Source organism: Anopheles funestus, chromosome 2RL, assembly GCF_943734845.2.
Source record: "Anopheles funestus chromosome 2RL, idAnoFuneDA-416_04, whole genome shotgun sequence".
NCBI lineage: Eukaryota > Metazoa > Arthropoda > Insecta > Diptera > Culicidae > Anopheles > Anopheles funestus.
The window spans coordinates 87,546,538-87,566,666 of NC_064598.1; the positions used below are offsets into that span (position 1 = coordinate 87,546,538).

General features: G+C 46.4%; 7 protein-coding genes across 8 annotated transcripts; 3 read left to right on the forward strand and 4 right to left on the reverse strand.

Moving 5' to 3' along the window:
* Positions 1-75: 75 nt before the first annotated feature.
* Positions 76-4,537, reverse strand: LOC125764056 (uncharacterized). 2 transcript variants are annotated; one of them, XM_049427885.1, is made up of 5 exons: positions 4,382-4,537; positions 4,216-4,317; positions 3,764-4,147; positions 3,553-3,691; positions 76-3,488 (listed from the first exon to the last, which is right to left on the reverse strand). In XM_049427885.1, exons 3-5 carry the CDS (start codon positions 4,111-4,113, stop codon positions 354-356), a joined length of 3,624 nt encoding a protein of 1,207 aa, XP_049283842.1. In that variant the 5' UTR covers positions 4,114-4,147; positions 4,216-4,317; positions 4,382-4,537; the 3' UTR covers positions 76-353. The 2 variants fall into 2 exon arrangements, with proteins under 2 accessions (XP_049283842.1, XP_049283841.1); XM_049427884.1 differs by having other exon boundaries at positions 4,216-4,537.
* A 240-nt stretch (positions 4,538-4,777) lies between these two features.
* On the forward strand, positions 4,778-8,004 carry LOC125764057 (uncharacterized). The gene is made up of 7 exons (XM_049427886.1): positions 4,778-5,183; positions 5,246-5,392; positions 5,465-5,617; positions 5,684-5,825; positions 5,892-7,225; positions 7,298-7,400; positions 7,467-8,004. Exons 1-7 carry the CDS (start codon positions 4,917-4,919, stop codon positions 7,940-7,942), a joined length of 2,622 nt encoding a protein of 873 aa, XP_049283843.1. The 5' UTR covers positions 4,778-4,916; the 3' UTR covers positions 7,943-8,004.
* A 152-nt stretch (positions 8,005-8,156) lies between these two features.
* On the forward strand, positions 8,157-10,146 carry LOC125764059 (serine--tRNA ligase, cytoplasmic). Its single transcript, XM_049427888.1, has 2 exons — positions 8,157-9,676; positions 9,754-10,146. The coding sequence occupies exons 1-2, from the start codon at positions 8,318-8,320 to the stop codon at positions 9,904-9,906; spliced, it is 1,512 nt and encodes a 503-aa protein (XP_049283845.1). The 5' UTR covers positions 8,157-8,317; the 3' UTR covers positions 9,907-10,146.
* A 230-nt stretch (positions 10,147-10,376) lies between these two features.
* On the reverse strand, positions 10,377-12,560 carry LOC125764064 (palmitoyltransferase ZDHHC23-B). Its single transcript, XM_049427892.1, has 5 exons — positions 12,421-12,560; positions 12,000-12,233; positions 11,335-11,925; positions 11,182-11,257; positions 10,377-11,112 (listed from the first exon to the last, which is right to left on the reverse strand). Exons 2-5 carry the CDS (start codon positions 12,203-12,205, stop codon positions 11,005-11,007), a joined length of 981 nt encoding a protein of 326 aa, XP_049283849.1. The 5' UTR covers positions 12,206-12,233; positions 12,421-12,560; the 3' UTR covers positions 10,377-11,004.
* A 223-nt stretch (positions 12,561-12,783) lies between these two features.
* Positions 12,784-13,261, reverse strand: LOC125764068 (uncharacterized). Its single transcript, XM_049427898.1, has 2 exons — positions 13,005-13,261; positions 12,784-12,896 (listed from the first exon to the last, which is right to left on the reverse strand). Exons 1-2 carry the CDS (start codon positions 13,181-13,183, stop codon positions 12,833-12,835), a joined length of 243 nt encoding a protein of 80 aa, XP_049283855.1. The 5' UTR covers positions 13,184-13,261; the 3' UTR covers positions 12,784-12,832.
* Positions 13,262-13,603: 342 nt separating this feature from the next.
* Positions 13,604-16,754, forward strand: LOC125766021 (pre-mRNA-processing factor 40 homolog A). The gene is made up of 3 exons (XM_049431597.1): positions 13,604-15,912; positions 15,977-16,297; positions 16,373-16,754. Exons 1-3 carry the CDS (start codon positions 13,783-13,785, stop codon positions 16,592-16,594), a joined length of 2,673 nt encoding a protein of 890 aa, XP_049287554.1. The 5' UTR covers positions 13,604-13,782; the 3' UTR covers positions 16,595-16,754.
* Positions 16,755-16,886: 132 nt separating this feature from the next.
* On the reverse strand, positions 16,887-20,044 carry LOC125766020 (uncharacterized). Its single transcript, XM_049431594.1, has 3 exons — positions 17,350-20,044; positions 17,127-17,281; positions 16,887-17,045 (listed from the first exon to the last, which is right to left on the reverse strand). The coding sequence occupies exons 1-3, from the start codon at positions 19,900-19,902 to the stop codon at positions 16,898-16,900; spliced, it is 2,856 nt and encodes a 951-aa protein (XP_049287551.1). The 5' UTR covers positions 19,903-20,044; the 3' UTR covers positions 16,887-16,897.
* Positions 20,045-20,129: the final 85 nt, after the last annotated feature.

Genomic DNA, 20,129 nt, shown 5'->3' on the forward strand with positions numbered 1-20,129 from the left:
ATGCTAACTTAATTCGTGGCATTTTATTAAAAAAATACATTTCGGTTAATTACAAAAAATATTACGCATGTCCGGTTATTCAAAGTCATTTTCTTTATTTTACACTGTTTTTGTATAGTTTCCGTGACTTTTCGAAGTTCCCGGAAGATTTAAAATATTGTGTGATTATATTTCGACCAGGTGGACCAAGTACCGTTGGACATGTCCTGGTGCTCAGCGTATGCGGGATAACCCTTCAGCTCCCGGTAAAATTTATGGTACGGTTACTTCTATTCCGCTAAACAGGTTTATCACAAAATTAGGAAAAAAAACATCACAACACATTATCAATCATAAATATGTTGCATTAAAGTTTACGCTTGATCCACGACAGGTAGATTTGATTCCGCTGACCGTTCGGACGGTGCACGACGGCGTTGGAAAATTTTTATTGCATCACCACAGATCGGTGTGATTCGACGTATGGTGCGTTCCTGCTGCCGTACACCTGTCTGTCCACTAATCTGCCCAGACTGGATCGTTTGCTTCACCGATATACCATTCGAACCCGTGCCAGAATCAGACGTGACGGGCGACGGAACTTGCATTATGGACTCATTGGAGCCATTGGGCGATATCAGTTCGAGCAAATTGAGCCGCATTAAGTTTATCTGCAGACTGCGCATATGATGCAGTCTTTCCAACTGCTGATCGATGTCCATCCGTTCCGCGTGCAGCTGCATGAATATGGCGTCTATTTGTGTCTTGCGTTTGTGCAATTCCATCACTTGTGCCTCGACGGATTGCATTTCTTCGGTTTTTTCACACAAAGCCTGCAATGTGGCAATATGTGGAGTAGGTAATGAAGGAGCTGAGGAATGATTAGCAACAAATTGCGCCTGGTCGCCTGGGCGAGTAGACAAACCGTCAAGCGATGGCTGGTTAGGGACACAGTTATCCTCGGAATCTCCACCCAAGATGTATTCCTCGGACGATTTACCAGTGACCGGTTGTGGCAATACAATCCTTTCTATTCCTTCCTTACTTTCCGCGATCGATTCGGTTGAGAGATTCCAGGCGTGCACGTTTCCATCGGAACAATCGTCCAAAGGCGCAAAATTTGGTATCCTTTGTACTGAATGTGGAGATGTTGTAGTTTCGTCTTTTGGCTTAGCAAGAGATATTGCTTGTGTTAACTGTAAATCGAGCCTATTCTTATCGGCGGTTGCATTCGCCGCATTTTCTGTTACGACCGTTGCCGATGTACTCACATCTTCTGAACCCGAGATCGAACAAACGTTTGCAATAGTAATACGGGTTGGCTGTTCCATGGTTTCCGGTGCGCGATCGGCAAGACTATTGCCTAAATACTGATCGTAAGCATTGTTCAGTATATGATCTTCGTTTGGTAGAACTTCTGCCGATTGAAGTGAAGAACTCCACTCCGTTGCACTCGTAAGAGACTCAGCCGATGCATTGTTTGCATTACCGGTGTTATTTGTGGATGCAAAAAGACTCGCCTTACCTTTCTCCCCTTTTTCCCCCAAATTTGCAGTCCAGGATGGAATATTGATTTGACCATTATCGGTCACAGCTGTTCCGCATGTTTGCACATCCATTTTTAGAACCTTGGCAGGAGAAAATTTTCGCTTTTTTGGTCTCTTGCGTTTCTTAAATGAAGAACTAAGTACTGGGAAACTAAGATCGGGTAGTACACCCTGCGTAACTGGTGCCATCGGTTCATCTTCATTTACTTTTGGCGTTGTATTTTGCGCCTGGGCAGTGTTTTCAATTTCAACAGCTTGATCTATGCTCGTTTGTGCTTGATTTTTGTTCGCCATATATTCTAACAACACCGCTTTTATCTTTTTACTTATATCCGCATTCGTGTTGTTTACAGGTTCGGTTTGGTTCATACGCGGCGGAACATTTTGGCAATTTAGTTGCTTCTGATGTTGCACGATGGATAAGGCAGGACTCTGGGATCGATTAGCATTATTGTTGTGATTGTGGGTAATTTGCAGATGGCCAGCATTAGCCCTATTCTCAGCTGTACATTCCGCAGCTTGTGTAAGCATTTCAACGCTTGGATGATTTGTACCATTCAAATTACGTATTTCATCTGTTGAAGATGCGATAGAATCCAGGTTAGCATCCATGCTTGCTGACTGATCACTGGCATTTGAAATATTCGCACGTGTTAGCCCTCTTTCCGGTATCACATTTCGTTGGTCAAATTCTTGGTCAATTTCAACGGGGTTTTTACCGGGACGTTCATCTAGCCGTCTGTTTAACTCTTCTACTGTACTGACTCGTAAAAGAGATCCATTCTTTACGCCTGAATTTCTATCTCCCGGTGTAGGATTAACATTGTCCAGTGAATTCATCTGCACATCCGTAATGGTATCTTTACTCATAGCATGTCCGTTATTTTGGGAGACATATTTTAAGCTTTCAACTGGCGTTATAACTAAAGATTTTGTAGTTGAAGACTTTGTTGAACTCGAAGCAATATTTTTACTATTTCCTTCAGACAATTGTTTTGAATTTTGAACAGTAAAATTTTTCTTAATAAATGGTTTAATAGCTGCAGGTTGCAAAGTGGATACCACTGCTTCGCGTACAGCTTTTTTGTTTAAGATTGTTGCTTTGTTGGCTTTGCGAATAATAATTTTCTGTCCACCTGCTGGTGTTTTAGGGAAGCAATTGGGTGCAGTTGTGTTTTTCGCGGGTCGGGGAGATCGAGAAACTTTAGCGACGTTTAAAGTTTGATCGGCCACAACATGATCGGCAGACTCGATATTGATAGATGTTGAAGTGCTACACAATAACGCTTGCGGCTCCTGCGTACCGTTTGATTCGGGCGCAATACTATTCGATTGTGAGCTTTTCACTACATCTGGTAGCTGTTCAATAGCTTCAGATGATTCCGTTGGTGGCAAATCGAAAAACTCCAAATCCAACACCTGACCGATCTTTGCTAGCAGTGCAGTGGGGATTTTGTCCGCATCAATTGCTTCATCTGACTCAACGGTGCCATCGCCTGTTACACATGAGCTTCCGAGCTTCCCCAGACCGAAACTTTTCAGTTGCTTCCTTACCTCGGCTCGCAGTTTGCTCTGAGCGTGTCTGTTTAATGCCGTTTGGTATTTACCAGCCGGATTATCGATCATGTGCTTTAAATCGTACTTGCTCATGGTGGAAAGCTGATTAATCAGCTTTTTAGTCACCTGTTCGGCGCTTTTTTGCAGCATTGCAGAATTGGTAGCACTAAACGTACCAACTTTATCGTTAATTTTACTATCAAAGACAGCTTTTCCTTCCTCCTGTTTAGACGGTTCCGTTTCGTCGCTGACCGGGGCATTATTCGAAGCAACATCTGCCGTTTCGCAGGGTTCATTAAGTGACGTTGCCTCACTAGAGGAAGCAGCAGATAGCATCCGCATCGCTTCATCTGCAATAATTCTATCGATGAATGACATCGGTCTGTTCGCTTGTGTTTCATCGTTCTGTAAATGGAGAGGATTGTTTCTTAAGTGGGATATACCTTGACTAAAAACAATCGCAACAAACCTGACTATAAACCGCATTTATGTGCTGAAAAATAAAGTTAAATTTGTTTTGCGCGGAAATTTCGGTACCAACTAGCGCAGAATTTGTTTCCAATGGTTGTTGCTCAATGAGCCATGGAGGCTTTTCAGTGTTGGGCATGCTGCAATAAATCATACAAGTAAGGAAAATGAAAAGGAAGTTACACAAAAATGAAAATCGCGAATATACTCACATGTGGGAGCTACTGGTACTACTCCATGTACTTTTATTGGTGAAATTCCTTGTCCCTCGTTCGGTTGTTGGGACTTCAGATTTTTCCCCTTCATGTTGCTTTTTGTCGTCGGAAGTTTCCGGCTTTCTTTCGTACCTGCTGTACCGACTGTGGTCGCTTGAATATCGTTTAGCGTATGGGGAATAGTTCCAGCTACGGTTGTCGTAATATCGTCGGTTTTTATATGAATTATAATGTCTTGTAGGCGAGTCCGAATTTCGTTTACGATATCTTTCCGGTGAATCTCTGCCACTACCACTTTGCGACTTCCATGGCGCACTTTTATCGTATCTCTTGTCATGGGAGCTCATGTTGCAACACAAACGGGACCGTTTTAACTACACACTGTAAGCATAAAAAAGTCTTAGTAATACAATGCCTTTCATGTGATCCAACGTGGTAAACAATATTACCTTTTAAAATCAGTATGTGCTCGATTGATTCAATATTCCGTAGAACTATGGACATCTACATAACCGCGAAGGTTACGATCGGGGAAGTGTCCTTGGAGTGCACTGTTCGTTTCGGAGTCTTGATTCAGGGAATAGCAAGATTTCACTTATAGAAGGTTCGACTTACAAATAGATATTTCTTTTCTATCACATAAATAACAAGAAGTGGATAACAATGGCAAATAAATATATGTTTTCAGAAACTTTGTATGCGCGGTACGAAGCTGTTCTCGAGTTTGACAAATGTCAAATAAAGAATGTTTATTGTTTTACGCACTTCAGGGTATGCGTTTGCAATTAACAATAGAAGGCGCATTTTTTCTTATAATTATGATTAGTAAAAGAAATGGAGAAAGAGGATATAAAGAGGATATAAAGTCCTTGCTATTCGGGTTTTGTTTTTTAAATAATTAAATATAAAAACTATCATATAAAGCACACCGTATAAACTCGCATGACGTCGTTTTCCAGAATTTGTTTACCATCCGAAACTGACAGCCAGGCTAATCAAAGTTGGCCGTGTCCAAAAGTAGCCCAAAAATAGTTTCAGCCGGTGTTGGTGCGTGAAAATATAGTGGTTTTTATTACCCAACACATGCTACGGACGATTTCAAGTTTATCCACAACTTGTTTTACGTCTTGTGCTAGTGTTTGCTGTTGGAATGCGGATGACTGGCACTATGAAACCAAGTCCGAAAAAATCCTCCTCTTCGAAGGTGAAACAACGAACTAAATCCTCCAGCAGTAACAACAACAATAGCATCCTTGGTACCAATCAGCAACACTCGGCCGGTACATTGGGTACTTCCACACCATCATCGAACACCAATCAAACGCTACAGCAACCACATCCGCCACAGAAGCAAACAATACCACTGAGCGATTCCTCCGGGAATGATGCATCGAACATGGGTTCTTCCAAAGAAAAGGTATGCCGTCTGTACAGCGCATAATCAACAGCAGATTGTTAAACTTCGCTTTTGCTTTCCAGTCTTCCTATAAATCGTACGCCGGACTTAGCTCACGATCTGTACGCACCGCTTGGGAACAGCACGATAAGCAGGAAACGGAGGTAGCTCCCGACGTGTACACCAAGCTGGCGGAGGATGCCACCTACAAACTGTGGGAATTGGCCAACGTAAGAAACACGTTGCCATCTGTTGAAAACCACATTCATACTCACAGAAATGTCTTTGTTAAACCTTTACAGAACATAAAAACGTACAGCCGCCATTCCAGTGGCCGAGTTACATATGATCTGGTCAATGAAGTGCTGAAAGATTCCGATGTACCGCCGATCGTTGGAGCAAACAATCAACCCTGGGACAAGATTGAATACGATGGAGCATACTTTTTCAATTCGGTTAGTTGGTACGTTGGTGTGTGTGTTAAAAAATTTGCTAAAAAAAAACGTCTTCTTTCAAAATAGGATGAAGTGCTGGATTTGCGTGAAGAATACATTAAACACATATCGTTGGAGCAACATAATGTGCCGGTACTTACCACCACCTGGATGGCCGAGGCAGACATTGCAGAAGATCTGATAACGATGCACAACAATATATGCGATTGTAAGCTATTAACACCGGGGGAGAAGATATGTAGTTTAAAATTATGTCTTTCCATCGTTTTCGCAGCTATTTTCATTGGAGATGAAGCGTGTTTCAATACGGCGATCGACATACTGCAGTACAACCGGCATACGCCTTCTTTGATGAAGCTGTTGCTAACGAAAGCGATCGAAATGCTAGGTTTCGAGTATACTGAGGAAACGTTGCGTCGATCATTGGAGTATTTGGAGGCGTTGGTACAGAATTCTCACGTTGCTCATTCAGACCTGACGTTGGAGCTAAGCCTGCTTAGCCAGCTGTTTGTAAACCTGCTACTCGGTCCCGCCGGTTTCGTTCATGCAAAATTACTGCAGACGAACGATCTTGTCCAGAGACCGGTGGCAACACTCGCTGGTACTGATCCGCAACAGCAGCAGGATCAGCAGCAACAACAGCAACAGGTGTTGGATAATATTTCACCACTTTTCACCAATCCGATGTCGTTGTTGGAAAATAATTTACCCCCAGCGGAAGATTCAAACAATTCCAACTCGAACGCCACCGAGGAACTGTTGCGTAGTATTGAAAACATAAAGGACGGAGCGGATGGGATTGATCTCAACATCAAGGACGAATACGAAGCTCTCTTCTCGATGGTGCAAGGGTTGGGCAAGCAGGAAGGTGTAGATGAGAGTATGGTCGGATCAGAATCGCTTGCCGAGGGTGTGGTAGATGGGTTTCAGGTGAAAACCGAATTCGACCCCGATGCGTATGATGCAAATGCGTCGAACTTTATTGTACAACAAGCGACAGGTACGGTAGTGGGATCGAGTGGTCACAACGAACATTCTGCCGCCCTTCACGATTCCGGTATGTTGACGAATGAAATGTTAAACTCTCTTGCGGCTAGTGCTGCCGCTGCAGCAGCCACCGTCACAGGGACAGCAGTAAACAATGATGTGACCATGTTTGATCTCAAGCCGGATGCAAGCAAGAGCAAGATTGATACCGGCACACCGCCTACGATCATTGACGCAGATCCGGAAGAAAACGTTAGTTTACCGATGTCGGAAAGTAGCGACGGTGGGGGCGAAGTGAACAATCCCAACTCGACCACGCTAGAAAGCGAAAACATTACAACGTTGATATGTGAGGACTATTTGGTGGATAGTGTCTGCAGGGTGATCGGGTTGTGTGCAAGCAAGTGGGGTTTTGTCGAGCAAGAGTGCACCTTTCTGCTGGTGGAGCGTTTGCAACGATACTTCCAGGAAAGGAAAACGGCCACAATCGACTACAATTGGTTGTCGCGAATTTTTCGAGGACTTTGGGCGATTGGGGAATTTGCACTGCGGGAACTGTTGCCCTACTTTTATCACATCGACAGCCAAACGATGCCGGAGTATTTGATACCACATTTTAGTGTAAGTTTTGCTGCAAATGTACAAGTTGCGTAAAATGATTTTTTTTTAAATTGTATGTCGTCTTTATTACAGAGCGCAGGAATTTTCATGAACGGCCGTTCCGATATCTTCTTCTACGAATATTTGAACGACATTTGTGGCGATAGCTTGATGCCGTTTATGTTTTCATACGATCGTAAGTGGCAATGCTACACGTAGCTACGGACACTGTTTTGAAACTAAGTTTCCTCTATCTTTTCAGAATACATCGAAAAGCTGTACTTGAAGTATCACAAGAAAAGGTTGAAAGTTATAGCTATCAAAAATTGCTACAGAGTGGTAGCCAAGGTAGTTCCTAAGCGGCTTCCACCATACATCCCTCGAGCGTCCGCGGTAAAACTCACGCTTCAGTCATCTTTTGAGGATTACAGTGAAAAACGTTTGCCCAACCTATCTGCTTCAAATCAAACTCCAATACCCCGTATTGGGTTTAGATTTCCGGGTTGTCGGTCGATTCCGTTAAAAACGACCGCATGTGCTCTAAAAGCAACAAATCCTACCAGCAGCAACAGTACGTTTCCGGGTGCCGCAACGCGTGCCGATGGAGTACAGCAAAATAGTGCTCTTTTGAGTTCGTTCAACTCCAAAATAGTCGTAGCCAGACGACGGTTACTAGCGCCAGTTACAAACGAACCACCGAAGCGACATGTTTTTAGCTTTGGATCATGCACGTTGTAAAGGTGCATTTTATGCGTAAAATTAAAACATTGTACAAAAATAAGTAAACGGCTTTCATTCCAGGCAATCGAGTTAGTGCGGTTTATTTCATTGCATTCGAATGGGGGTTTGGTTGCGCAATTTGTCTTCCACGATATCGTTTACTGCACCAGAAATGGATTGTTCTGTCAGTTTAAAAATCAAAACAAATGCACACAGCTGTCAGGTACGCTAGGCATGTCAGCCACGTTTATTGCAAAGCACTGCACTGTGGATTGCTATACGGCGTTGCGGCATTCTCGATACCATTGGCAGAAAAGTTTCATCATCCGGCCAGGAGCCCACAGTTTTCGAGAAATAACTCTTGCCGGCATAGTTTCTTTGTAATCCGTAAAGATGGTGCTAGATTTGGATCTATTCCGTAGCGACAAGGGTCACGATCCGGAGAAGATCAAGGAGAACCAAACGAAGCGATTCAAGGATGTGGCACTGGTCGAGACAGTCATCGAGCAGGATAAGGAGTGGCGCCGGTGTCGCTTCAACATGGACAATTACAACAAACTGAAGAATCTCTGCAGCAAGGAAATTGGCGACAAGATGAAAAAGAAAGAACCGCAAGGTGACGAGAACGAACCGGTCCCGAAAGAGGTGGAGGATCAGCTGCGCGAGATGCAGTTGAACTCGCTGAAAGAGCTGACCGTGAACCAGATCAAGAAGGTCCGCACGCTGATCGATCAGGCAGTAGTGGAGAACGAGCAGCAAATGAAGGAGGTGGAGGCGAATCGTAATGCCGCATTGCGCGAGGTGGGCAACCATCTGCACGACAGTGTGCCCGTCAGCAACGACGAGGATGAGAACCGGGTGGAGCGCACGTTCGGGAACTGTGAGACGCGGCTAAAGTACTCGCATGTCGATCTGATCGTAATGATCGACGGTATGAACGGGGACAAGGGTGCCGTAGTGTCCGGTGGACGTGGATACTTTCTTACCGGGGCGGCCGTATTTCTGGAGCAGGCTCTGATCCAGCACGCACTGCACAGTCTCTACGCCAAGGGATACACACCGCTGTACACACCGTTCTTTATGCGCAAGGAAGTGATGCAGGAGGTGGCCCAGCTGTCACAGTTCGACGAGGAACTGTACAAGGTGGTCGGTAAGGGTAGCGAACGTGCCGAAGATGGCACAGTGGCGGACGAAAAGTATCTGATCGCGACCTCGGAACAACCAATTGCCGCCTACCATCGGGATGAATGGGTACCGGAAGCTTCACTGCCGATAAAGTACGCCGGGCTTTCCACCTGCTTCCGGCAGGAAGTTGGTTCGCACGGACGTGACACCAGGGGCATCTTCCGGGTGCACCAGTTCGAGAAGGTGGAACAGTTCGTGCTGACCTCGCCGCACGACAACAAATCGTGGGAGATGATGGACGAAATGATTGGCAATGCGGAAGCGTTCTGTCAGTCGCTTGGCATTCCGTACCGTGTGGTCAACATCGTGTCCGGTGCGCTTAATCATGCCGCAGCGAAAAAGCTCGATCTGGAAGCGTGGTTCGCGGGTTCGGGCGCATTCAGAGAGTTGGTATCGTGCAGCAACTGTTTGGACTATCAGGCCCGTCGGCTACTCGTACGCTACGGTCAAACGAAGAAGATGAATGCCGCCGTTGACTATGTGCACATGCTGAACGCGACCATGTGCGCAACAACGCGCGTCATCTGCGCCATCCTCGAAACGCATCAAACGGAAACGGGTGTAAAGGTATGGCACGAAAAAGCGCCCTCAAGTGCAACTTATTCTTTTTTGTTTTAATAATCGTTTTCTTTTCGTTTGTAAAGGTCCCGGAAGTGCTTCAAAAGTACATGCCAGAGAAGTATCGCGAGGAAATTCCGTTCGTCAAGCCAGCTCCGATCGACGTAGAACAGGCGGCTGCTGAAGCGAAAAAGGGTGGCAAGAAGGGTGGCGAGAAGAAATCCGGAACGGCAGCATAATTTAAACGTATAATCGGAATAATCTACTCTACGCGACAATGTAATGACCCACAACCGTTGAAACCGTCGTCGTCTAATTTATTTCAAATTTACTCAGTTCCCTCTATTACAAAAAAAAACAACCGCTGGATGCATTTAGGAAGTGCATTTGCTTTGCACCGAAACTCTACTGGAATAAAGTCTCGTTGTTCTCGTGTTCGCTATCGCAGCTGCTGCTGAAGTGAATCACTAAGCAAACAATGTGTATGACCTTTTCCTTTATAAAACCCGTTCCGAAGCGAAAGGAAGGAAACGTAAATTTCTTCTTCTTGCTCGGCCTGCCCGTATCAAGACTTATTTTACCGCGTAGCAGGATAGTCAGTCCAATGCTACGGGGAGACGGTCCGGATGGGATTTGAACCCCAGTCCTCCCATTTGGGCCTGCGCCGTTTTATCAAATACACCACCGGAAACACCCCAGAAAACGTAAATTTATGAGTTTAAAAATTTTATTGTGCAATTCTTATCCTACTTATCGTTTTAACATTTCATGTTAGTAAATCACGCCCGTTTCATCTGCGGATAGGGGGTCCTACTGCTACGTTAAGACTTTTTTTTGTCAACCGGCAACAAGAGCTAGATTTAATGCGCAATACAGCATATCCTTCGCCTTTGATTGGTGTTTTGCAGTTGTTCCGAATGTCCTGAATGACGCCCAAAACAAAACAAATGACACGCAACAACAGTACTACTCAAGCTGCATCCATATTCGGTTTCGTATTGTAATCGTATGTGTTTTTTTTTGGGGGTTAGTATTAGTATAGGAATCATATTCAAAAATCGTACTTCTATGTAAACAATATCATCCTCATAGTAATTATTAAGTGTGAGACAAAAGTTTTGCTTAACGTCTACAAGCTGCCTACGAGTAACTGAATCCGGAAGTAACGCCACACTATCCGGTACGCTTACGTAGGAAAACATCGATCCGCGATCGAACCTATGCAGCTTAAGGGGAAACCCAATACAGTGTTTGTAAGGACAACCTAATATACGGCACACTCTACAGTGTTGCGTGAGTATGCAATGGATATGATAGGAAAGTAAGTAAGTTGCCATTTACTGACCAAGGCAAAAGGCTTTCCAATTCCAGAAGCAATTCCGTCGTTTCACGTGATCTCCGCGGCGCCACTCGTCGAAGGAGAAGCCAAAGGAAATGAAGCAGATCTGAAGTAGAAACACAAACACAATTAAGGTTTGAAATTTGGAAACACAATTACGGTTTAGCATACATACCTGTTTCAATATGGCAATGGTTAAAAATGTAGCCATCATTAGGGCGTACAACGATCCTGTGAAGCACAGTGCAATGCTAGAAAAAATAAGAAACAAAATTATCTTTTTATTCTCCACAACAATCTCGCTAGTTTCCCATTGAATGTAGCTTACTCGTATTGGAAAAATATGTCGTTACAGTCATCCGGCATCATCACGATCACTCCGTACAGGGTAAAGACCGGAGTCGGGCGACAAACGGCCGTCATGGATAGATTGGCAAACACGACCAACGCCATCAGTGTGAATAAACAGCCAGCCAGATACAACCGATGGTTCGATTTGCCAATGCAACAGTTTAGCCACACATTGTGATGATCTTGCCGCACCATACAGACCGAACAAACCTTGCAGTGGTACGTTCTAGGGGGCACGTACTTACGGCACAGCTGGCACGCCAACCGGCCTATTTCCGTATCGGTCGAACCCTCATCCGAATCATCACGATCGGAAAACATAACCACCTGTGTGTCTTTCGGGCCCTTACAATTCTCCAGCTGTCCGCCGTTCACGTCTGGCAGACCGGCCAAATCACCGATTGCGGCCCGTTGCTTTGCCTTGAACAGACACAGAAAGCCAAGCGTCATCAGTACGACCAAGCTAATGTTTTCCTGGGGCAGTATTTCCAGCAACGGCACGGTCAGTTCGAACAAAGCCAACAGATACACGCAGCTGCCGAAAAACCATACAATGAAAAATTTTGTCCTAAAACGAAGCGAGGTGTTAAAGCAAAAAACATTATTCGTGTCCATTTTCTTACTTTCCAATGCACTTCTTACTTCGAATGAATCAGGCCACAAAATCGCTTCATATACATCAATATCATCGGAATAAAGGAAAAGATGAACAAGCAGAACTGAAAGCTAATCGCCGTCATCATCAGTGTCGCGATCAGTGCCACCAGCGTGATCACACTGTCGAGCGTAATTTGCTTTGCGCCACCCCGCCATGGAATGCGCAAACGGTCCTGGAACGTAAGCAGCATGTTTCGAACTGTTTTTTCGGTCAGTTTGCTACGGATAGGGATGAAAAAATGGAAGCTATTAGTGCATAGAATTATGAACCGCAAGGGCCACACAGATACAACAAAAAAAAAACATTCCGATTGATGGAATACAGCAGCAGATTGATAGTAGAATGTAACGATAGGAGAAAGAGTTTGAAGATAGCGTTTGTTTGTTCTTAATTCACAATATTTACCCTCGTTTCTACGGGAACGTGTTATCGGAATCTAAAACCGTTTTGCCGGAAGAGGCTCTCGAGTGAATATGGCAAACTTTGCCAACGTACTGTAATATCGGGAACAACGACACGATGTTGACTGAAGATGAGCACAAATGGAACTGTGAAGCAATTCTATTCTCAGCAGCAAGAGCGTCGTCGCCGGCTTAGGAATGTGACTGCACCGATGATGCACCACTGGTGAGGAGTGTATGACCGCACATACACACACATGTATGCACAAACGCGTCGAAAGAAACTGCTTGGGCAGTACTGTACTCCGTCACTATATCGCTGGAAAATCAATTCTGCTATGTCCCCCACCAAAACCGATCAATTCCTTCCCTTGGGTAACTTGGCGTTTTATTGCATACACGACTGGCACTCGGTTTTATGGGTCTCTTCGTTCCTTTCTTTCTGCTATCGCTAGAACCCGTTTCGGTAAGACCGTGCAACTAAGGGAAGGGAAAGATACGAATGTGCAGTTTCAATCGTAAAAGGAAATGGGGGTCTGGAATGCGCTTGCACTATGCACCACCCGGGTCAGTAGCCTTTTTACTTACCCGGTCGTATTCGATTCGGGCACGGATGCACTTTGCGGCCAACAACAGCAACTGCAGCACGTTACCAGCAGATGGTTGCGCTCATTGTTTCGATCGAAAAACTCACAACAGCACAGTGGATCGATATCGGTGCGGGGATCGTAATCATAAAAATCAGCCTCACTATAGTATGATCTCATGCTCCCGGGAACGAAGATGTTTGACTTTATTTCGGACACCCTCCGCGCTCTCTAGCGCGCTCTCTCTCTCTCTGTCGCTTTCTTTCTCTTGTGGGCGAAAAAAACACAAACAAAAGGTTGCCGGTCGATGAAGAAACGTTTATGATGCAGTGTTCAACGGTCGGTACTGTAGCACGGTGGTGATGCGTTGCCAAATATGACCATTTGTGGTCATATTTTCTTTTCCCATATAGTTTATATGGTGACAAATTATTGACGCCCTCTATTATTAGCAATTAAATAAATTCATGAAGTATTTGCATGAATCTGGAAGAGTTTATTATTATTACTCTATTGTTTCTCTGCTATTTGATTTTAAAGTCAACGCCAGTAAATGTCATCTCGATGACCAGCAGGCCGACAGTAGTGCGAAGGCAAAACACAAGCTCTGATGCAACCCTGCAAGCAATCTGTCAAGAGTGGAAAATCGGGACGGGACGACTTTTTCGCGGACGAAAGTAAAAAATAAAACACGCAACTGCTGTGCAAAGGCCGAGCTCTGTATTTTCGGTTTCGGTGTTGAAGCCCTGGGCCAGGGACATCCCCTCCATACCAGCAACATGTCGGTGCCACCGTTGGCCGGTGCCCAGCCGTTCGCACCGTCGTTGGTGTCACACTTTAACATTCCCCCGCCGGGTTTTGGTGGTCCCGGTGGGGGTGCAGGTGGTCCTCCTGTAGCCACAGCAGTAGCCCTTGCCGCTGCTGCTGCTGCAGCGGCCAATGGATCAATCGTTGACCAGACTGCCACTGCCGTTCCACCTGGCGCACCACTGACGGCGGGAATCGTGAACGAATGGTCGGAACACAAAACACCCGAGGGCCGCACGTACTATTACAACAGTATCACCAAGCAGAGTTTGTGGGAGAAACCGGACGAGCTGAAAACACCGGCCGAAAAGCAGCTGAGCCAATGCCCATGGAAGGAGTACCGGTCGGATACGGGCAAGCTGTACTATCACAACACGGCCACGAAGGAATCACAATGGGTAGCGCCGCCGGAATATCTTGAACTGAAAGAGAAGGTCGCCGCCGAACAGGCAGCAGCCGAAGCGGCCAAAGCAGCCGCTTTAAAAACATCCGCCATGGCCGGCAACATGCTGATGCAGTCCGTTGTGCTGCCCGTCGTTTCACCGGCCCTTGCTGGTGCACCGGCGGCAGTTTCATCCAGCACCTTACCCGCGACCGTTAGCGAGGTATCAGTCGGACTAGGAGCACTCTCCGGTGTAACACCTGGATCGGCCGAAAATTCTTCGTCCGCGCTAGATCAAGCGATGGCGGCGACATTGGCCGCAATAGAAGTCCCGGACGATCCGATTGACAAGCGAGACGATGAATCGCAACCGGGCCAAACGGACGAGGAGCCGGCAATGGAGTTTAAGGATAAAAAGGAAGCGATCGAAGCGTTCAAGGAGTTCCTGAAGGAGAGAAACATACCCTCCAGCTCGTCCTGGGAGCAGTGCGTGAAAATCATTCAGAAGGACCCGAAGTTCAACGTGTTCAAGAAGCTTAGTGAAAAAAAGCAAGCGTTCAATGCGTACAAAACGCAGAAGCTAAAAGACGAACGCGAGGAACAGCGACTGAAGGCGAAAAAGTCGAAGGAAGAGCTGGAGAAGTTCCTCATGTCGTCGGACAAGATGAACTCCACGCTCAAGTTTTACCGGTGCGACGAACTGTTTGCCAACCTGGACGTGTGGAAATCGGTGCCGGACCAGGACCGGCGCGATATCTACGAAGATTGCATTTTTAACCTAGCCAAGCGGGAAAAGGAGGAAGCGCGCGTGATGAAGAAGCGGAACATGCGCGTACTGGGCGAACTGCTCGAAGCGATGACCACCGTCACGTACCAGACGACGTGGTCGGAAGCGCAGGTCATGCTGCTGGACAATGCATCCTTCAAGAACGACGTCAATCTGCTCGGCATGGACAAGGAGGATGCACTGATCGTGTTCGAGGAACACATCCGCGGGCTGGAGCGTGAAGAGGACGAAGAGAAGGAGCGTGAAAAGAAGCGGCTAAAACGTCAGCAGCGCAAAAACCGCGATCAGTTTCTTGCCCTGTTGGACACACTGCACGAGGAGGGAAAACTGACCTCGATGTCGCTCTGGGTGGAACTGTACCCGCTCATATCGGCCGATTTGCGCTTCTCGGCCATGCTCGGTCAACCCGGTTCGACGCCCTTGGATTTGTTTAAATTTTACGTAGAAAATTTGAAAGCAAGATTCCACGACGAAAAGAAGATTATAAAAGAGATTCTCAAGGAGAAGGAATTTATCGTCGTCCGGATTACCACGTTCGAGGACTTTGCGACGGTCGTGTGTGAGGATAAGCGATCGGCAACGCTCGATGCTGGTAACGTGAAGCTGACATACAATTCGCTGCTCGAGAAAGCGGTTGCGGCGGAGAAGGAACGATTAAAGGAGGAAACACGCCGCATCCGGAAGCTGGAGAACGAGCTGAAGGGTGTATGGATAGAGGCCGGTCTGTCCATGGTGGACAGCTGGGAGACGGCTCAGAAGCTCGTGATTGATCGCGAGGTGTACGAGCTGTACGAGAAGGAGGATAAGGTCGAGCGGTTGTGGGATGACTTTGTGAAAGAGACGGAGGACTCGTGTAGCCACCATCATTCACGCTCGAAAAAGTCGAAAAAGAGCCGAAAGCACAAGAAAAAATCTCGATCCTCATCGAAATCGGTAAGTGTTTGATTGTGAATCATTTCTTGAACGAAGGTTAACGATTCCTTTTTCCTTTTCCCAGCTATCGGAAGCTTCAGATATTGAGTATGAAAAACCATCATCGAAGAAGAAGCGTCGATCCCGCTCGCGAACTCCACTGACGGCGAGTGATCTGTCGGAGAGTGAGCACGAACTGCACGAGGAACCGTTGCACCATCATAACGATCATCACGGTAGCGAACGGTTAGATCGTAAGCGGAAAAAGAAGAAAAAGCACCATCGTAAACCGTCCCGATCACCCTCGTACGAAGAAGTGCTTGTAATGGAGAAGAATGGTGGTGGTGGTGGTGGTGGTGTTGCGTCACGTTCACGGACACCCTCGCCGGAGATAGAAAAGAAAAAGGTATGCACTCTAATTCGATATTAACAGACAAGTTATCTTATCTATTGCACACTTGCTTTTCCCTCTTTCATGCAGAAAAAGAAAGATAAAAAGAAAAAGGACAAACGCCGAACGTCCCGATCGATCAGCCGGGCCAGTAGCGGTGGTCGGATTCGCAGTCCGCTGGACGAAGGTCGTCGAAGCCGGGGTGGAAGCAGATCGTCCAAAATGGCGGACGATGCAGCACTGAGTGAATCGGAGCTGGAATCGCAACGGGCCGCTCTCTTGGCACAACTGAACGAGCAGATGGACGAGTAGTAGAGGCGGGCACGAAATCGCACCACAAAAAACAATGGAAAACACGAATGCACACAACTCCGACTGTGTCTTTTCTAGCTTCATGTACGAAGAATGTGGTCAAAAACGGTGTATATTTTACGCGTAAAGTCTATTAAAAAAACAGTCCTACACGATCGTACATCGGGTTGGGTTGGTTGTGATTTGCGTTGTGGGAATCGAAAAGGGATTACAAAATCGACTAGCAAAAGGAGTAGGTATATCCCTATGGGTGTAAAATGGTAAAAAGATCAGACTTGTTTAAGAAGACGCCTGGTGGTTCCGTTACATATCCTCCTCGATCGGTTTGTAGTCCGGCAGCAGCTCCCAAATTTTCATGCGCCAACGCTGGCGACGCATTTCCGTTTCCTTCTCGATGCGCAGAATAATGTGCAAACGTTGCCATCGTTCGAAGACTTTCCACTTGAGTTGCCTGAATGCATGGGAATGGAACGAGGGCAGTTCATGGTGAGTGTTGTGGAGGTTATAGAAAAGAGGAATTCATCTCGCTTACCATTCGTAGTGTGAAGCAGCGTGGGATATCTTGCCCTGGAGTATCATCAACGATTGTTTCGTCTTTCCGATCCATATTGAAATGACCTTCTCACTCATCCGCATTTCGTACCAATCGATCGCTACCTGCAGCTTGCTGCGTTGTTCATACATGTACTGAAAGAGGTTGGGAAAATAATTACATTAAAAGTTGTTGCCATTCGTAACAAAACCATATCACTTACCATTTTCCAGTGTCGTACAGTCAAGCGGTAAAGTTTGACCTCATGCAACCCATCGGCCAGTGCTTTCTTACTCTCCCAGAGAGCATTCGTGTGGGACCACCATTTTCGGAAGTATTTGCGCTTGTAGTATCGTCTTCGGTACGCAATCGAACGCCGCTCATTCTCGTGCCGTATGCCCAGCAGCAGCTTGAACGAATGCATTCCAAATCGCTTCAACTTCAGCAATCGGAACTCCTTCGCAATCTGATTGTTTGCGATCCATGCCTGCCGTTCCTGCTCGCGGATAATCTTTTGCAGCTTTTCCAACTTGCGCTTTTCACGCATCTCCCGATAGCGACGTTTCCGGGCATCCTCATCCTCCTGGCGTTTCGCTTCTTCGGCCGCCTGCTTTGCATTCTCGCGCTCTTTCTCCAACCGCATCCGGCGCTCTTTGGCCTCCTGGTGGCGCTGGCTACGCTCGAGCGCACGCTGCTGCATTTTGGCCAGAAACTTCGGTATCATCAATCCCTGGGCCTGCAGCTTACGCATTTCATCCTCCTCCGAGGTGTCCGCCTTAATGTTTCCCACAATCTGAATGCATTTAGCTTTCGCGCGCAAACGCACGTGTCCGGTGCGGGCCGCCTTCAGCAGTTCGCTTTGTATTTCCATCTTGGAGATTTTGGACGCCTCGGAAAACTTGGACAACTTCAGCTCCGTAATGATACGTTCCTGTCGCTCGAGCTTTAGCTTTTGCAGCTCAATAATATCCTGCTGCACCTTAAGCCGATGCTCGTACTCCTTCTTAACCGAGGCAGGTTGGACCACGTCCGCGGCAGGTTTGCCACTACGCATAGAACCTTTCTTGCGGCTGTGCCGGATGTTGCTGATAAAGTCATTGATACGCTTTAGCTTCTGCTCGCGAGTACTTGTAACGCCGGCACCTTTGGAAATTTTCTCCAAGATCGTGTACTGCAACCATTTGAAGAAGTACTGCTTCAGCACGGCACGATCGTGATTCTGCAGATAGCCCTCCTTCAGTGCGTTACTGATCACTTTGCGAGATTCTTCGGTCAGCTCCACACGATCATCCTTACTGTCCGGGTCGGGTTTGTAGTTCGTAACGCACAGCTCACTGTAATCCTTTAGGTCACATTTTCTTACCACGATCGGATCGATTTTGGACAGCTTTTCCGCGGACGGTGCAATCTCCAGCAGCTCTGACTCTTCGTCATCGTAATTGTAGGCCAGCTTTTGACGGCCAAAGCCAGAACTGGTATCATCGTCCTTCGAACCACTTTGGGACGTATCGAGCCGGGATATTGTGAGACATTCGCTGCTATCGGTTGGCAATGAGTCTCGCTTAATGCCCGTCCCGGGCTCCTCGTTTACACCCGAATGTTCCGCAGTGCTATCCGTAGATTGGAATTCCGTCTCGTCGAACTCGTCCACGTCTGAATCGAGCGACTCAAGGAAAAGATCGTTATCATCAAAATCGTACTCGGAACCAAGCGAAAACGAAGAATCGTCGGCCGGAAAGGTAATCACTTCGGTGTTTCCAAACCGCACGATCTTGCTATCCTCATCCTGTTCGGCAGGCTCTTCTTCCGGTTCGTGATGCGTTCCGTTCAGGGGGTATTCGACAACCAAATCCACCTTTGTGTTCTCATCCGCAATGGTATCCTTTTGCACCTCTTGCTCTTCACGGTCAACAATTTCTTCGATCGTAGCAGTCTCGTTCAACACTTCCAACGGTTCATCCTTGATCTCTTCGAAAAGCTGATCAGTTCCCTCGATTGCACTCTGATAAAAGTGTGTTGTGTATCGTTCACACTCCTCCAAACTTTCGTAAATCATTCCATTATCAATTTTTGGAATGTTTATGTACAAGATACTTCGCTTCTGTGAGCTTACTTGCGTCTTCTTGCCCTGTCCGGCACTGCCCATCTGTTCGATCTGTTTGCGAAACTTGTTCAGCTCATTCTCACATAGCGTCAACTCGATCGAACGGTTGTGGTTTTCCAGATTTTCCTGCTGGTACGCTTTGACTGGATCAATGGAGGGTTTGGTGCGCGCTTCTCCAGCTGAAGATACCTTGTCCTCCTTACGGCGAATCATCTCATGCCGAATGTCCATCACGAGCAATGGATCGAGCATCGGTTTCGTTCCACTACCCGCACACTCACCGGACATTAGCAACCGTAATTGGTTCTCATCGACAAAGTCCATGTTGATGAACTTCTTCACCGTTTTGGACGTCACGGTCAGATTGTTCAGGTGCTTGCGACGGATACGATCCCAGCGCGTTTCTTTCGCGCGTGCCTTTCGCAACAGCTTCTCCAGTATCACATCAGGATTATTATCCTGGTCGTTTTCGTTGGCGGACATGGCTCGAGAAACAAATAAAAGCGAAGAATGATTATGAATGAATTGATGTGGATGAAAACAGTCTTTGGCGTTGTAACTGAGACGGAGGTGTCTTTTCGTCGAATGCTTTGCTACTTCAATGTTGTCGATAAACAACAGTCTGGCGGTTGCCATGGGCAACGAACTTGAAAGCAGGGTCGATGGCGCCATGACAGGCGTTACGAAGCGTTACGCAGCTGGCCATGTGATTATACTAGCGATGAGATTAACAACTCTTTTTAGTGAGTCAACTCAGAGTGAATGAGTCGTTATTAGGAGTCAGTTCGTTGAACGACTCATTTCGGAGTAATAAAAAAAAACCAGGCATAAATCTCCTAAGGCCTAATAAATCCTAATAGCCTTACTTTTATTTTTTGAGTAATATCGCAAAAATTTAA

Coding starts and splice junctions, on each gene's coding strand:
- LOC125764056 (XM_049427885.1), bottom strand. CDS start 4,113: ATGAGCTCCCATGACAAGAGATACGATAAAAGTGCGCCATGGAAGTCG. Junction 3,692..3,763: donor AGTACCAGTAGCTCCCACAT/GTGAGTATATTC, acceptor GATTTATTGCAG/CATGCCCAACACTGAAAAGC. Junction 3,489..3,552: donor TAAATGCGGTTTATAGTCAG/GTTTGTTGCGAT, acceptor CTCCATTTACAG/AACGATGAAACACAAGCGAA.
- LOC125764057 (XM_049427886.1), top strand. CDS start 4,917: ATGCGGATGACTGGCACTATGAAACCAAGTCCGAAAAAATCCTCCTCT. Junction 7,226..7,297: donor ATTTGATACCACATTTTAGT/GTAAGTTTTGCT, acceptor TCTTTATTACAG/AGCGCAGGAATTTTCATGAA. Junction 7,401..7,466: donor GTTTATGTTTTCATACGATC/GTAAGTGGCAAT, acceptor CTATCTTTTCAG/AATACATCGAAAAGCTGTAC.
- LOC125764059 (XM_049427888.1), top strand. CDS start 8,318: ATGGTGCTAGATTTGGATCTATTCCGTAGCGACAAGGGTCACGATCCG. Junction 9,677..9,753: donor AAACGGAAACGGGTGTAAAG/GTATGGCACGAA, acceptor TCGTTTGTAAAG/GTCCCGGAAGTGCTTCAAAA.
- LOC125764064 (XM_049427892.1), bottom strand. CDS start 12,205: ATGCTGCTTACGTTCCAGGACCGTTTGCGCATTCCATGGCGGGGTGGC. Junction 11,926..11,999: donor TGTGGCCTGATTCATTCGAA/GTAAGAAGTGCA, acceptor GCTTCGTTTTAG/GACAAAATTTTTCATTGTAT. Junction 11,113..11,181: donor CCATTGCCATATTGAAACAG/GTATGTATGCTA, acceptor TTTCTACTTCAG/ATCTGCTTCATTTCCTTTGG.
- LOC125764068 (XM_049427898.1), bottom strand. CDS start 13,183: ATGAGATCATACTATAGTGAGGCTGATTTTTATGATTACGATCCCCGC. Junction 12,897..13,004: donor CCCGAATCGAATACGACCGG/GTAAGTAAAAAG, acceptor CCCTTCCCTTAG/TTGCACGGTCTTACCGAAAC.
- LOC125766021 (XM_049431597.1), top strand. CDS start 13,783: ATGTCGGTGCCACCGTTGGCCGGTGCCCAGCCGTTCGCACCGTCGTTG. Junction 15,913..15,976: donor CTCGATCCTCATCGAAATCG/GTAAGTGTTTGA, acceptor TCCTTTTCCCAG/CTATCGGAAGCTTCAGATAT. Junction 16,298..16,372: donor CGGAGATAGAAAAGAAAAAG/GTATGCACTCTA, acceptor TCTTTCATGCAG/AAAAAGAAAGATAAAAAGAA.
- LOC125766020 (XM_049431594.1), bottom strand. CDS start 19,902: ATGGCGCCATCGACCCTGCTTTCAAGTTCGTTGCCCATGGCAACCGCC. Junction 17,282..17,349: donor CTGTACGACACTGGAAAATG/GTAAGTGATATG, acceptor AACCTCTTTCAG/TACATGTATGAACAACGCAG. Junction 17,046..17,126: donor GCTGCTTCACACTACGAATG/GTAAGCGAGATG, acceptor CCATGCATTCAG/GCAACTCAAGTGGAAAGTCT.